The following is a 13,375-nucleotide window of genomic DNA, read 5'->3' as shown; positions in this document are numbered from 1 at the left end:
AGCTGCGGGTGGGCCTCTCGTTTTGGAGCCTGAATTTGACACCATTTATTGGGTTAAGTGGACATGAACCGAGTCTGTTCAGACTATTTCATTGCTCCAGTTCCTGTTGTTGGGCCTGTGTCCACGCTGGATGACAGACAGATTGGAATTTCCATAGCGGGTTCTTATTCGTGAACATTTACGATGGATAATGAAGTCAATGTTTTATACACGTATTGCAGAGGCAGCTATTACAGGAGCAGGCTTGCGCAAGAGTTTCACTGTTTGTGACAGTATTGTGATCTGGAGTTGTTCTCTTTCGCACAGTCGCCCCCTCTGATGAATCGCGCGCCCAACCATGGTAGTCGCTTTGAGCCCCAGAGAACTTACTCATCGACAAAGCCAAATGGTAGGACAAGCTTCCATTGAACGTTCACGTGAGGACGCGTTTCGGGCAGGATGATAGCACGTCGTGGGGTTCGCATGACCCTTAGCATGTCCATTCCCACTGATCAAGGAGCGACCTCGGGATGCACGAAACAATCAAGACTGCTTCTGAGACATTGCCATCTCGGCTGTGTCACTGTCCTCAGTCAACCACCCTTATCAAGTCAGAGTCTTACAGAGTTGCGGGTAACCCCTCGCAACGGTGGTTAAGTCTAGTGTGCGGTAGCACGGCGCTGCCAGTAACCGTCTTGACCTGGGCCCACACAAACTATGGGAACTAAGGTTGCAGCCGCATTTCCAAGATGTTGCTGCAAAATATCTCTTCACATCCATGCAGGATAGATCAATACTGACTCCATTCCGTTGCGAGAAACGCTATCTGTGAGGCGAGGGTGATGCACCGGAGATTGCTTTCGAAAGCAGACGCTGGATCAATGGGCGCACACTGACCCTCGCAGACTATGTTGGAATGTTGCACGAGTTTAGCAACGTGAGGTGGTCCTGCGAGCCAGACTCTGTCCTCGACCGGTACACATCGGTCTGACACTAATCAAGGCCGATCTCTTTGGGTGGTGGCCATGTTCGCATGGGCCGGTTCGCATGGGCCGTGGGGCAGGCCCCTGTGGTGGCGCACCGGAACCGCTCCTTGTCAACAAACATTACACTCCCGGTGCTACTCACCTGGGCTGCCAGGATGAGCCTCCAAACGACGCCCCGAAGGCTTGCGCCGCCTCGGTCCTCCCATACGCTCACAAGTGTTGCGTCTTCCCCCGCCCTGTCGCTCTCGCAGTCGCAGTCTACAGCAGTAGCGCGTAAGGCCAGTCTGAACGCTCTTGTTGGCAAACCTACCACCCCCACCAGCACCATGGGCGCCGACAGCTCCGAACTCGAGGTTGGCGACTTGGTGGACGTGCCGGGAGCCATGACTGGCGTTGTCAAATTCGTCGGCAGCGTGCGCGGCAAGCCTGGTGTGTTCGCTGGTGTTGAGCTCAGCAGACAGTTTGCAACGCGCGGGAAGAACGATGGCGATGTCGAGGGGTATGTGAGCCCAACATTAACAGCGCATAGATTCTGACTGGCATACAGCACGAGCTACTTCCGAACCTCAGTGCCTGGCTCTGGGATATTCTTACCGATACATCGAGCGAAGAAACGAGCGACTTCCGGCTCTGACCTGTCCCCAACTCCCACCACTCCGTCGTATGGCAGCAAGTTCAGCGCGTCGGCACGCGAAAGGCCAAACTTCAGCGCCTCGATGCGCGGAAAACCAGACTTCAGCGCCTCGACTCGTCAACGACCAGAGCATAGTCCCGAGACGCCCTCGATACCCAAATTCTCTCAGTCTCTAGGTCCGGGTGCCCGCGCGCCCAGCCCGCAGTTCAAACAACCTGGCAGACCCTCACTGCCGCGCCCAGAGTCGCCGTTCCGCAAGCAGCCCAATCTTGCGCCTACACCCAGTAGAGCTGGCTCCATCACGCCATCGGGTTTCTCTAAGAGCGCTATCGGTCCACCAAGGTTCAATAGCCCTGGGCCCAGGACCGCTGCGTTTCAAAAGCCACGGACGCCAGGTCCACCTCGACCTTATTCCCGCAACAACTCACGCTTAGGCCATCATGATATAATCGACGAGGATGCAGAGACTACACCCACAGCCAACAGAGTCAGCAACTCAACAGCAAGCTCCAAGGGCCGACGGCCTGGCTCGAGTCAATCCGACGAGGAGGTGACGCGTCTGAGCAAACTCCTTGAGGAACGCGACAAGCAACTGAAAGAACAAGCCGCATCGCTTGCAGAGATGGAGTCCAGTCTGGCTGAGATTCAAAGCATGCTACCTGAAGATGGCATGAGTTTTGGGTCATCGAGAAACAGTGGAGAGGAATCGGGCGATGTGACACAGTTGCGGTCCCTACTTCGCGAAAAGAACGAGAAGATTGCCATGCTCACAGCCGAATTCGATGCGCATCGAGCTGATTTCCGCAGTACCATTGATACACTTGAGATGGCCAGTACCGAGACCGAACGCGTGTACGAACGGAAAGTGGAAGAGTTGCAAGAAGAGCTACGAGAACTGCACTCGAGAGGCGAAGATGTTGCAACGGTTGCTATGCAATTGAAGCAACTCGAAGAACTTGTGCAAGAGCTTGAGGAAGGCTTAGAGGATGCTAGGAGAGGCGAAGCTGAAGCTCGTGGCGAAGTTGAGTTTCTCCGCGGTGAGGTCGAGCGTGGCCGATCCGAGTTGCGCCGAGAACGGGAAAAGGCCGCAGCGGCCTTGAAGGGTGCGGGTGCCATGGTGGATAGCCCTGCGACCCCTGGAACACGAGATCTGGAGCAGCGAGACGACGAGATACGTGGTCTGAAGGCTATCATACACTCCTTGAGCTCTGGTCCGGCTGAGGAACAAAAGCGGTCTCCTTTATCACGTCAAGGATCATCCGTCAATCCTGAAGAACTTCGAAGCGCAAATGCAAGAGTGGAGACAGTGGAGCGCGAGAAGGAGGAGCTTCGTGGGCTTGTCGAGCGCAAAGCGTTCAGGGAAGAGGAGCTGGAACGGGAGATTGAGCGACTCAAGGAGCAACTCAGTGCCAATGCCCAACGCGAGAGTATCGTTAGCAATGGCCTTTCGGAGCATACAGCGAAGGATGAGAAGCGATCGTCTGGACGAGATTCAAAAGGCACCGTGGTGAGCTGGAGAGGCTCACCACAAGCCACTCGCCGCGATGCTCCGCCAGCACTCGAGCCCATGACTGAGTCAGCCGACGGCCTCTCGTCTGTTGATGGCGACAACATGTGGTGCGGCTTCTGCGAGGAGAGCGGCCACGACATCCTCAACTGCCCTGCTATGGGCGGCTCTGAAGTCCCCAAGCCCCTCGCCGGCGCTCGAAACGGCAAAGACGCAGTCATCGAGGGCCTACGAAATCTATCCGTATCGTCTGACCGACAGCGCTCCTCAGCAGTAACCCCGACCAAAGTGCCTGGCAATGCGCCAAGTGGCGACCTACCTCCGCCGCCGCCTCTTTTCACCGCGAGCTCGCCCTCGCCAGGCGTCAGTCTTGTTCCTCCCAAGGGTGAATCCGCACCTGATCCGGATAAGTGGTGTGCTCTCTGCGAAAGCGAGGGCCACGATGTCACGGCCTGTCCTAATGAAGATGCGTTTTAGGGGACGCTTTAGCGTAGCTGTAGCCCTTGTCGTCCTTCTTTTGCATGATATCCACGCAGGTTTTGAGCTAGGTTCTTTGGGGCACGACACTTACATACGCTGTAATAACATCGCTATTATCCATCATTGCGCGTGTAGTCTAGCTAGATGCCGAGGCTTTTTGCATCCTTATGTGTATCACGAAAGCTTATAATCCGTAACACGATTGAGTTTGAAGGAACTTGAGATGATGCCTTGGTTGCGCTTGTCCGAGCCTCTGCGGCCGAACTGCGACGAGCAAGTAATAACAATACACAATCACTAACAGTACTCGTATCCAGGACTCATCCAACCAAGTGAAACGACATCTCCCGACAAATAGCATGTACTACTACTAAAAGGATATCAACAGCTCGTGACAAGCGTCAAGAAAGAGACTATTCAGAAAACCCCACCCAAACCAAGGGCCCAAAGTGTATCCCGTGAAGACCTGCCCCAGCTCTTGGGGCGGTCCCAGCCTTACCGACTAGCCAGTCATGTTTCCTCCCAATCGTATGAAGCATCGTTGAACGCCAGGCCATGCAAATATACAAGCTGAAGCAAAGAGAAAGAAACGAGAAAAGAAAGAGCATAGAACCCAACTAGGTTCTATACGCATCGAAGTCAAAGTCGTCACTGGGCGGCTGCTGTGCCTGCGTCGCATACATCAACGACGCATTGTACATCGAGGCAGCAGCATCTGGCTCGTTCATGTTCACGGTGTTGTATGCCGCAAAGTCAACATACGCGTGCGGTTCTATCGACGCCATTGATACGTCGGTCGTGTACGTGAGCTCCGTGTCGTACGGAGGAGCGTCAACGTCGTGTTCGGTAGTGCTCTCGGACTCGCTCGCAGGCGACGAGTGGCTGCTCTTAGGACTCTTTGCCTTGTTGCTATTCGCGACCTCGATCTCGCGGATCCAATGCTGCTTAAGGAAGTCCATGGGCGGGTGGTCTCCGCCGCCGATGCCGCCGCGCTTCTCGTCGTTCTTGCCCTTTCGGCCGCGCTTGCGCGGGTGGAAGTGCGCGCGGCGTAGGTGTGCGGCGGCGTTGTAGTACGCGCCGTAGACCTTCTCGTTGCGGCAGTGCTTGCAGCCGCTGAGAAAGTTCTTGTCGAAGGCGGGCGCGACGCAGATGAAGCCCTTGCGGACGGCCGTGTGAGCACGTGCAACGTGACGGTCGAGCTCGTGCGTGCCACGGAAGCCCTCAGGCCGCTCGCTGCAGTGCGGGCACAAGATCTTAGGGTGCTGCGGGCGGACGTACGGTGCTTTGCTGATGACTCCGACATGGCGCGAGGATCCGTCTTCAGACTGAATCCGCATCATCTGAACATTGGGTGATGCGGACTTTGTCTGGGGAGCGCTGGGAGCGGTCTTGGGCGCGATCCTGCAGCTGCCAGCTTGCGCGATGATTTCGCGTTCGCGACGGACGTGGCGGGTGTGGAAGCGGTTGGGCGACGCAGAACCGTAGCTTGCACCACTCTCGCTTGCCGACGTTGAAGACGCTGAAGCCGACCTCCGCATATCCTCCACCAGGCACGGCTCATTCTCTTGATGTTGGGCAAGTGCGTGAAAACTTGCCGAAGAAACAGGCGCGACAGGAGAAAGGAAAGAGGTTTCACTGGGCATGCCAGTGAAACCGGTAGAAGATAGGAAATGAAGGTTATCAGCGTGATCGCTGATACCCTTCTGTACATGATTGACATCTGATGGAAAAGAAATAGACCCATCTTCAGGGAGGATGGGGTACATTTGAGAATCTGAACGCAGCATTGAAAAGTCATCAGCAAATTGAGGATTGAAGCTACTCTGACGGCTCATTGAATTACTTGATAGAGTAATCGGCGTCATAAGAGCAGTCGATGGTGTGCTAGGTGATGTGGAAACGTCTAATGCCGGCATCCACTGGTTGTTGGGTGTTAGTTGCAACTGGGGTTGGTGTTGGGGCTGGGAAAGGGGAAGGTGGGCATTGTCTGAGGTCTCGATGAAGTTGACATAGTCATCTGGTGAGTACTCAACCGTGCTGTCATTGGTGAAATTCGTCTCGTTGATGGGCTCGAGTGCTTGTTGTGTTGACATTGATGCATCAGAGAACACATATGCGTTGGAATGGTCGTCAAATGATGACTGCCAGTTGGACATGTTTGAGCTGGATCGCTGGAGGCTGTTGTCGGCTGAGAGGGACATGGAGTGTTCCATGGCTGGGGCAGATGGGGACTGAACGCGGCCCACGTGCCCGTAGCTGTTGACCTAGGCTTTCGTCAACAGGGAAGCGTAAACCAAAGAATAAGACTCATACGAGTAGTTGCGTCATGTTGGCAGCTGAACTTGACATTGAGCGCGGGACATGTTGTGCTTGAGAGTGCTGTTGAGGGCTGCTGGGCAGGGTGGCGACATGCTGCAGCCACAGCTGCTGGCGGTGCTGCTCTGAGAGATGAGAGTACTCATTGCAAAATGCTTGTTTGAGTTGGTCGATACTACTCGAGAAAGAGGCCGTAGCCATGGTGTGTGGTGTGGGTTGGTGTTGAGAATGCGAGGCGTCGAAGCAAATTGCAGTTGGCGATGATCAGTGCCACGGAACTGTCTATGCAAGAGATGTTTAGAATGTGATGTGCGTTGAGAGCAGTGATGGACGCGAATGGGTGGTTTCAAAATAGCAAGGCGATCGCAAGTGAGGGAATGCGAAGGATGGGAAGATGGGGGCTTTTAGAACGGCAGACGAGCGCGACCCGCAGTCGATGCGCTGGCTCGTGTCGGAGAGGACGTCTGACGAGCGCCCGGAAAGCGGGTCTATCGAGGAGGGCACGGCCAAGGAATACCAGGCCGAACAGGGCAACCCAGCTGTGATCACTCGTACTGCGACAGGGGTGCCATTGGCCGCAAGACCGCCAGCACAGCGCAGATTCGTCGCCCCGAATTGTATCGTGGAAGGATCGGCGTTATTGCGTTCCAGGAGGGCGTCGTTTCCTGCGGGCCGACCATTTGAGAGGCTACTGGCATCATCGCGGCAGCACATCCATCCTCCACACGCATCCGGCCGGTCTCGCCCAGCCTTCGACCTCACCACGACAGGGCAGACAAAGAGCTGCGCCCACAAGGGCAACATGTTGGATGCCCGTCGGCCGATGCGCCTGCAACGCCCTGTGGCGCAACTGACCAACGACGTCCTCTCGCAAGGGGCTTCGTCACCGGTAGGCCACACGAGAATGCGAGCACCACCAGCCTACCTGTCAGTGAACGTCCCGCGATTTCCACGATGGGTGCCCCCTGGTCCGGCCTCTTCATCAGGCGTTCCTCATTCGCCATCCGATGTCGTGTCGAGGCCTCTTCCGATGATCGTCACGCACTGGCTTGTCACTACTCGAAGCAACATGCAATTTGCTCTTTTCGTATTTCAAAAGTCTCAATTTCCTGTCTCGAGCTATTTCAAAACCGCCGTTTGCAACGCGCGGTCGTGCTGTGTTGTCAACGATGTCATGCTGTCACCTAGGTCCTTGCCGGTAATGACAGCTCTCACCATCTCAACCAGATTTTCTACTAGGTTTTAACAGCTGTCGCAGCAGAGGCTTGCGACGGCCCGCTGTTCCAGAAGCTGTTGCTTGTACTTCGTCGTCTCGCAATACCTTTTGAGACCGAAATATCCCCTCAAAAGTGGTCGCAATGCCACCCGAGCGCGGCAAAGGAATCGGTGGCGGAAGCACAGCAGGCGTACCCTTTCGTGCGCTCTTCGCGCTTGTACCTGAGCCCCAATGACTGTGCGTTGTATTGCGCAACCAATACCTGTCCAAGCAGGCATCTGAGGCCTCAGTTGCAACCCCGAATATCTCAAAGTACATCGTAATGCTATCCAGCACGACCAAATCGGAGAATCGTTTGGCTTGCGGGACAGTTCCATCGTCAAAGTGCTCCAAATTTGCCACTGAGTTCCTTCTGGGTGTTACAGAGATTTTCTCTTCTAGTTGAATCGGTCCCGGGATGTACACTGGTTTTCTTTCTTGTGGTGCCGGGGTCCTGTTCCGCGGAGGGTTTTCCACCACCATCGACCTCCTCCATGGCACACACTGCGCAACTGGACTTAGTGGCAACGAAAAGTGCTTCGTTCTCGTAGAAAGAGTGCCACTTCTCGACGAGGCAGTACTTCTCAGTGAGCTGGATGGCGAAGTTCTCGTTGGAAATATCGCCTTCCTTTGGGGTGAGGAACATCTTGGGGGTGTACCAATTTCCAAAGGAGTGGCACTACTCGAAGTCGTACACCTTTGAATTGTAGAGCTGCCCCCAGGACTCGGTGGAGTCTTAGTCCTCACGCTCGCTGGCCCGCTATAGAATACGTTCGGCGTATTCACGATCGATGATGCTGATGTCAAAAACAGTTCTCTTGGCTCAATGTTGTCGAAATTTATCTTTATCCTCTTGATGTTTTTCATCCTCATAGTCTCCTTTACTCGATCTCTCCCCGAAAAGGAAGGCTTCAAGTCTGGAGGGAGCTCAAACGCCTTTGGTGGCGACGACATCCTCTGGATGAGAGGCTTAGTCTTCAGTCCCATCGTCCCCCCCGAATTTCTTTTACTTTCTCGCTTACTGATGACCGACCTCGTTGTTGGTTTCCCAAGTTTTGACATCTTTATAGTCGTTAAAGGAAGCGTGTTCGATTGTCTACGTCGATTCCTACTGCCGGACCTCGAGAATGCGTGTGCCGTGGTTGAACTTACGGCTCGTCTAGGAGGCTGCGGCGTGAACTGTGGTTGAGAAGGGGGAAATATCTGCAATGTTCCGGATGGTGCCGTGTTCGCATAACGTCTCAGTTTTGGTCTCTCGACCACGGGTGTGATAGTGATTTCGCTGCTTTGACGGTTGCGGTTGGAGAACATCGTGAATGTAGACATCCCGGGAGGGGTTACCATCATCGCCGAACTTCCCGATTGTGGTGTTAACGTTGGTGTGTCATCGTTGTCATTGATCGTATCTATAACGAGTGATCGCATGTCTTCCATAAAAATTTTGTCGTTCATATACTCGTCCACAGAAGTGTGCGGTACTCCAGAACCATTGGGGGTTGTGATCTCGTATCGAAAAGTCATCTTGACCAATTTACTTTTACGGAACTGAGCTCGGTGTCACTTCGAAGATGAGATGCGCGTGGGTATTCTTATCTCCGTATGCCTTTGTCTCACACATGGTGCGGCTCTAGAAGTCCTCAACTCCAGCCATCTGGAACAAAGGGGGCATGGCCTTCTTCGCTCACATGTGCTTCTTGCAACCTCCCGTCATCCCCTAATCAGATCAGTCAAACGTCTGCTACGTGACCGAAGTTTGCGCCGTCAGAGGACTGGTTCGGGAAGAAGTACTCGGTCCTATGACCGAAAGCCTTGAGATAAAATTGCCTAATATCTCAGTCCTAATTTCACCCAGTTTCTCATAAATCTTCATCATTCGTCGGACTTCGAGCTGACTGTGGCTACGCAAGCCCGCATACAACGCAACACTTCCAACGCCATAGCTACGGCTACGTCCTAGCATGACATAAAGATAAGCACAGTCATATGTATAGCGTTCTAAAAAGTGCTACACACCTTCCAACACAGTAAGCCATCGGTATACCGAAAGCTAGTAACCGCATCCGAAACCCGGTCCGGTCCGGTCCCCTTCAGCAACACCATAGCCATGCCTTTCCTTTCCAGCTCCCAAGATTGCTACCATTCTGGTACGTTTTGGATGGTGTAGAGCCGTCGGGCTGTTTCCCACAGTCACTGGCCCCACAGCTTGGGCGGGTAAGCGCCAATTCCTGTGCCCCGCGGGCTACCCCTCTCTGTACTTGACCAACTGAACGCGTAATGCACGTCATCCGATCGCATTGTTGCGCCCGCCCTCCGCTTCCAATGAAGTTGAGGTACGTACCACTAATATTAGGTGGGGTATGTCCCAGGAGCGCACCTGGAATTACGTAGAGAGGAGTCGCATCATGCTAGATAAATATTGAGCCCCACGCCACGATGCTGTACGATATTTTGGCATTTTCCACAATTGAGATTCAGCATGGCTTCGGTTGATCTAGTAAACCAGGCTCCGGCTGTATGTTTTATGTATTATACCTGAATTAGGTCAACGTGATGCTTACATGAATAGGGCACTAAACTATGGGTTCGACATGTCTCCTAAATTCTCAACGACCATCATTTAACGGTGCCACCAGATATTGCACGTAGGAAACCTCGAGGCTGATGAGGGTTGGTTCAAGCGCGCCGTACATCCCCCCCCTCCTACTGCGCGCGCTTTATTGAATAATTGGTCAGGGCAACACTTCCACCCTCTCAAGCAAAAACCCAGAGAGCCAGCGCCGGAAGCTGATCATGCTGTCAATCCTCATAGAGCATCCTACCGAGGGCCTCATCCTCTATGAAACAGGGGCTGGAGATGTAAAAGTCCCTATCCCGTACTCCAAAACATGTACTGAATATGTAGGACTACCCTGAAGTGGTAGGGTCTCCCATCAATGACATCTTTGCCCGCGTGGACCACGACAAATCCATGGAACTCTCTGCGCAAATCAAAAAGACCGGGCACGATATAAAAGACATCAAAGCTGTAATCATCGGCCATCTCCACCTCGACCACGCAGGCGGTCTTGAGCCCTTCCGCAATACTGGCATCCCCATGTAAGACGAGCCCACGAACTCCACTGATACCAAATTAGCATGTGTCTGGATGCTAAGCCACACCCAGCTACGCCCACGAACTCGAACTAAAGTACGCCTTTTACGCTGTAGCCACAAAGTCAGACCTGGGCGTCTACCTCCCGCACTACCTCACTTTCGACCTTAATTGGGTGCCCTTTCACGGCTCCTTCCTCGAAATCGCACCTGGTATCAACCTGCACCACTCGCCGGGCCACACGCCAGGATTGTCCGTCATGCAGGTCAACCTGAAAGAGAGCGGCACCTGGATATTCACCAGCGACCAGTATCATGTGAAGGAGAATTATCAAGACGACGTGCCGCAGGGCTGGCTGGCCAGGGACCATGAGAGTTGGTGCAGGAGTCATCAGATGATCAAGGGATTGGCGAAGAGGACGAAAGGAAAGGTGGTGTTAGGTCATTGCTGGGATACGATTAAGGACCTGGGGTTGGAGTTTGCACCGAATGCTTACGAGTGAGGACGCAATACAAATGTGATGATTAAAGACGTTGGAGTCAATCATAATCTGGATTTCGTGATGCTGTCGTGTTCTAATGTGTACATGCTATATTACGTATTAGGCCTTCCAGCCCACTGAGAAAATGCAAGAGCACCTACTTGCTCTCCTTCTCCCCCACAGTGTTCAAGAACGCCTGGTGTACATGCTCGGTCAAGTCGCCAGCTTGTAGACTCCTGCCTTTCTCCGCGAAGGCCAATCTCGAGCACTCCCTTGTGATGGCTGAGCCTCCATACGCCGCCAATGCGAGCGTCTCAGCCGCATCCAGACTGCCGTCATGCTCCCAGATCTTGTCGAGGTACGCCTTCCTGTACGCCAACAGCGTCGCCAAGCTGCCCGTCAACGTGTCACCCTGTCCACCAGAGCGCTTCAGGCCACCCTCACCCTCAGACACCAGCGTCTGTGTCCCGTTCGAAATGTAGTCCTTCGCGCCCTTCTGGATGATCGTAACGCCGCCAAATGCCTTCGCTAATTTCGAGCACTGCTCAGTCGGGTCCAGCTCATCAACTTTCAAGCCTTTTGCCTTCGCCAGGCGACCGAACTCTACAACGTTGGGCGTGAGTATACACTCTGTGTAGCCCTGCACTAGCTCTGGCTGTGTCTGTGCGAGATACAAACCGTCCGCATCAAGCACAAATGGTATTCCCCGCTTCCGTGCCTCTTGAATGACCTTCGCGCATGTATCCTGCATAAGCTTGTCGCGGCCGAGACCGGGTCCGATGACGACGACGTGGAGCCGTGAGAGCATGCCGACGACTTCGGAGGAGACGCTGTCGATGGACTCAGAGGAGGCGAGGTTCTTGGACTGCCGCATGTAGGGGTGGACCATAAGGTTAGGGGAGTAGGTCTTGATGACGGCGCCAGCGCCGGGCTCGCATATTACGTGGGACTGGTTACGTGGTTAGAGGGGTCGTTGTGAGTTCGTGAGACCATGGAGAAGTACCATGTCGCAACCTAGCTTAGCAGATGCCATTGCGGAGAAGTAGGGCGCCCCGGTGTAGTCTTCACTGCCGCCAATAACTGCTACGCGACCTAATTGACCTAGAGGATAGTTAATATCGCGGCTAGACGCAGATATCTGAGAAACGTACCTTTGTGGAAGCTCTCGAGCATGGGAGGAATCATCTTGTAGACCTTGCCCAAGAGCTCTTTTCTGGATGCGCCTGCCATGTTGGAGGTGGTATGAGCTTTAGAATGCGGAGCTAAAGTATCGAATGAATTTTCTAGAGTTTAGATGTATTGTTTTGCAGGGTTGTGGTTTTGATGGTCGTGTTTTTTGTTCTGAAGCTCCCGATTCGGTGAGGTCATACCGTGGTCATATGGAAATTGCGGGGACCAGCCACAGCGCCACGACTTTACATAGCGATGACATGGAGACCATACATTTGTTAGATTGTACGTTTTCTCTGCATGCCACTCTATCGATCTTAACGATGAACATAATTGTGTGCCGTAGCATATTCAAGGATAGCTCAATCGCTCGTGCTTGTCTACTGCTGGGAGCACGTAATGTGGGGCCTCGAAGTAGCAAGATTGTGCTGCGTGAATTCAAACTATATTGCAAGGGTATCATATGTTTGCTCACACGAGCTCTCCACCTCTCCAACGACGCACATGTCCAGGACCGTGCCGAACAGCAATTCCCTTATCGTTCTGCGCGAGTTGTCTGTGCATCCCTGACTAACTCGCCTGTGACAGGATTGAGCCAGTCCCCACTCGCTTGCCACACCTCTAATGCGTTTCGCGGACCTGCCTGCTCTTCAGTGCTTATGCGGCCCTCTCCGTCCCTCATCCACACGTCCTCTTCACTGAATGGTCTATCACCCTCATGAATCACCATAGCCTCCCTCCGCCGCCTCCTAAGATCTCTCTCTTCAAGGTCACCATTCAAGGCAGCCCTCGTCGAACCTTCCCCTCCCCTCAACCATTCCCTTCTCGCGCCCAGTCGGTGCGCCTGCGGCGTAGCAGGCATAGGCGGCGGCACTCCATACTGATGACCCACATAGCCGTAATCCTCAAGCAGACTGAACGCTAGATACGCCGCGTGTTTGCGCTCCTCGTTCCGCGAGTTCGCATCGCGAATTAGGTGCTTGTATGCGGAAGGATGCGCGATGAAGCGGTCGAGCAGTATCTTGGTGGCTGCCTTGCGTATCTCTACGTTTTCGCATGTAGCGAGCGTTGCGAGAGAAGAAGACTTGATGGCATCCTCGGTGCGGAGCGGAGGGATCGGAGGCAGTGATTTGTGGACTTCGGTCAGAGTGACAATGCGCCTGAGGCCGTGGGCTACGCCCTTGACTGCGAAGAAGGTGAAGATGCCTGGTGGTGATTAGATGGGTCCCTGCGATGATGCGGGGGCAAAGTACCGAGCCCCAGCCAGAGCCAGCGATCCTCTATGTGATGCGCCATATTGTGTACGCGCTCATTGTGTGCGATGCATAAGTTGACTTATTCAAGCGCGTCGCAACGCGGTGATGTCGACTGTTGCGACGGGTGGACCCGCTTGCAACTAAAAAGGGAAGGCGGTGTATGCACGCCAAGATTTCGCCCATGAAATTTACGCGGAGCATATCGCAAAGTTCACAAGAC

General features: G+C 53.9%; 6 protein-coding genes across 6 annotated transcripts; 2 read left to right on the top strand and 4 right to left on the bottom strand.

Moving 5' to 3' along the window:
• The first annotated feature begins 1,044 nt into the window (after window positions 1-1,044).
• On the top strand, window positions 1,045-3,671 carry CC84DRAFT_1162819 (uncharacterized protein). Its single transcript, XM_018178105.1, has 2 exons — window positions 1,045-1,464; window positions 1,513-3,671. The coding sequence occupies exons 1-2, from the start codon at window positions 1,121-1,123 to the stop codon at window positions 3,581-3,583; spliced, it is 2,415 nt and encodes an 804-aa protein (XP_018039391.1). The 5' UTR covers window positions 1,045-1,120; the 3' UTR covers window positions 3,584-3,671.
• A 148-nt stretch (window positions 3,672-3,819) lies between these two features.
• Window positions 3,820-6,342, bottom strand: CC84DRAFT_1257755 (uncharacterized protein). Its single transcript, XM_018184759.1, has 2 exons — window positions 5,900-6,342; window positions 3,820-5,850 (listed from the first exon to the last, which is right to left on the bottom strand). The coding sequence occupies exons 1-2, from the start codon at window positions 6,101-6,103 to the stop codon at window positions 4,204-4,206; spliced, it is 1,851 nt and encodes a 616-aa protein (XP_018039390.1). The 5' UTR covers window positions 6,104-6,342; the 3' UTR covers window positions 3,820-4,203.
• Window positions 6,343-6,913: 571 nt separating this feature from the next.
• On the bottom strand, window positions 6,914-8,931 carry CC84DRAFT_600574 (uncharacterized protein). The gene has a single exon (XM_018186839.1). It carries the CDS (start codon window positions 8,676-8,678, stop codon window positions 7,122-7,124), a length of 1,557 nt encoding a protein of 518 aa, XP_018039389.1. The 5' UTR covers window positions 8,679-8,931; the 3' UTR covers window positions 6,914-7,121.
• A 509-nt stretch (window positions 8,932-9,440) lies between these two features.
• CC84DRAFT_1115946 (Metallo-hydrolase/oxidoreductase) lies at window positions 9,441-10,756 on the top strand. Its single transcript, XM_018175445.1, has 6 exons — window positions 9,441-9,669; window positions 9,724-9,738; window positions 9,791-9,841; window positions 9,891-10,013; window positions 10,060-10,253; window positions 10,321-10,756. Exons 1-6 carry the CDS (start codon window positions 9,634-9,636, stop codon window positions 10,748-10,750), a joined length of 849 nt encoding a protein of 282 aa, XP_018039388.1. The 5' UTR covers window positions 9,441-9,633; the 3' UTR covers window positions 10,751-10,756.
• Window positions 10,757-10,785: 29 nt separating this feature from the next.
• On the bottom strand, window positions 10,786-12,093 carry CC84DRAFT_1194987 (H-hydrate dehydratase). The gene is made up of 3 exons (XM_018181379.1): window positions 11,881-12,093; window positions 11,733-11,830; window positions 10,786-11,678 (listed from the first exon to the last, which is right to left on the bottom strand). Exons 1-3 carry the CDS (start codon window positions 11,957-11,959, stop codon window positions 10,887-10,889), a joined length of 969 nt encoding a protein of 322 aa, XP_018039387.1. The 5' UTR covers window positions 11,960-12,093; the 3' UTR covers window positions 10,786-10,886.
• Window positions 12,094-12,434: 341 nt separating this feature from the next.
• On the bottom strand, window positions 12,435-13,195 carry CC84DRAFT_1174398 (uncharacterized protein; the record flags this gene model as incomplete). Its single annotated transcript, XM_018180093.1, has 2 exons — window positions 12,435-13,105; window positions 13,153-13,195. 2 exons carry the CDS (start codon window positions 13,193-13,195, stop codon window positions 12,435-12,437), a joined length of 714 nt encoding a protein of 237 aa, XP_018039386.1.
• Between the last annotated feature and the right edge of the window lie 180 nt (window positions 13,196-13,375).

This window comes from Paraphaeosphaeria sporulosa (assembly GCF_001642045.1).
Source record: "Paraphaeosphaeria sporulosa strain AP3s5-JAC2a unplaced genomic scaffold CC84scaffold_3, whole genome shotgun sequence".
NCBI classification, from domain to species: Eukaryota; Fungi; Ascomycota; class Dothideomycetes; order Pleosporales; family Didymosphaeriaceae; genus Paraphaeosphaeria; species Paraphaeosphaeria sporulosa.
This window is presented reverse-complemented; position numbering and strand designations above follow the sequence as displayed.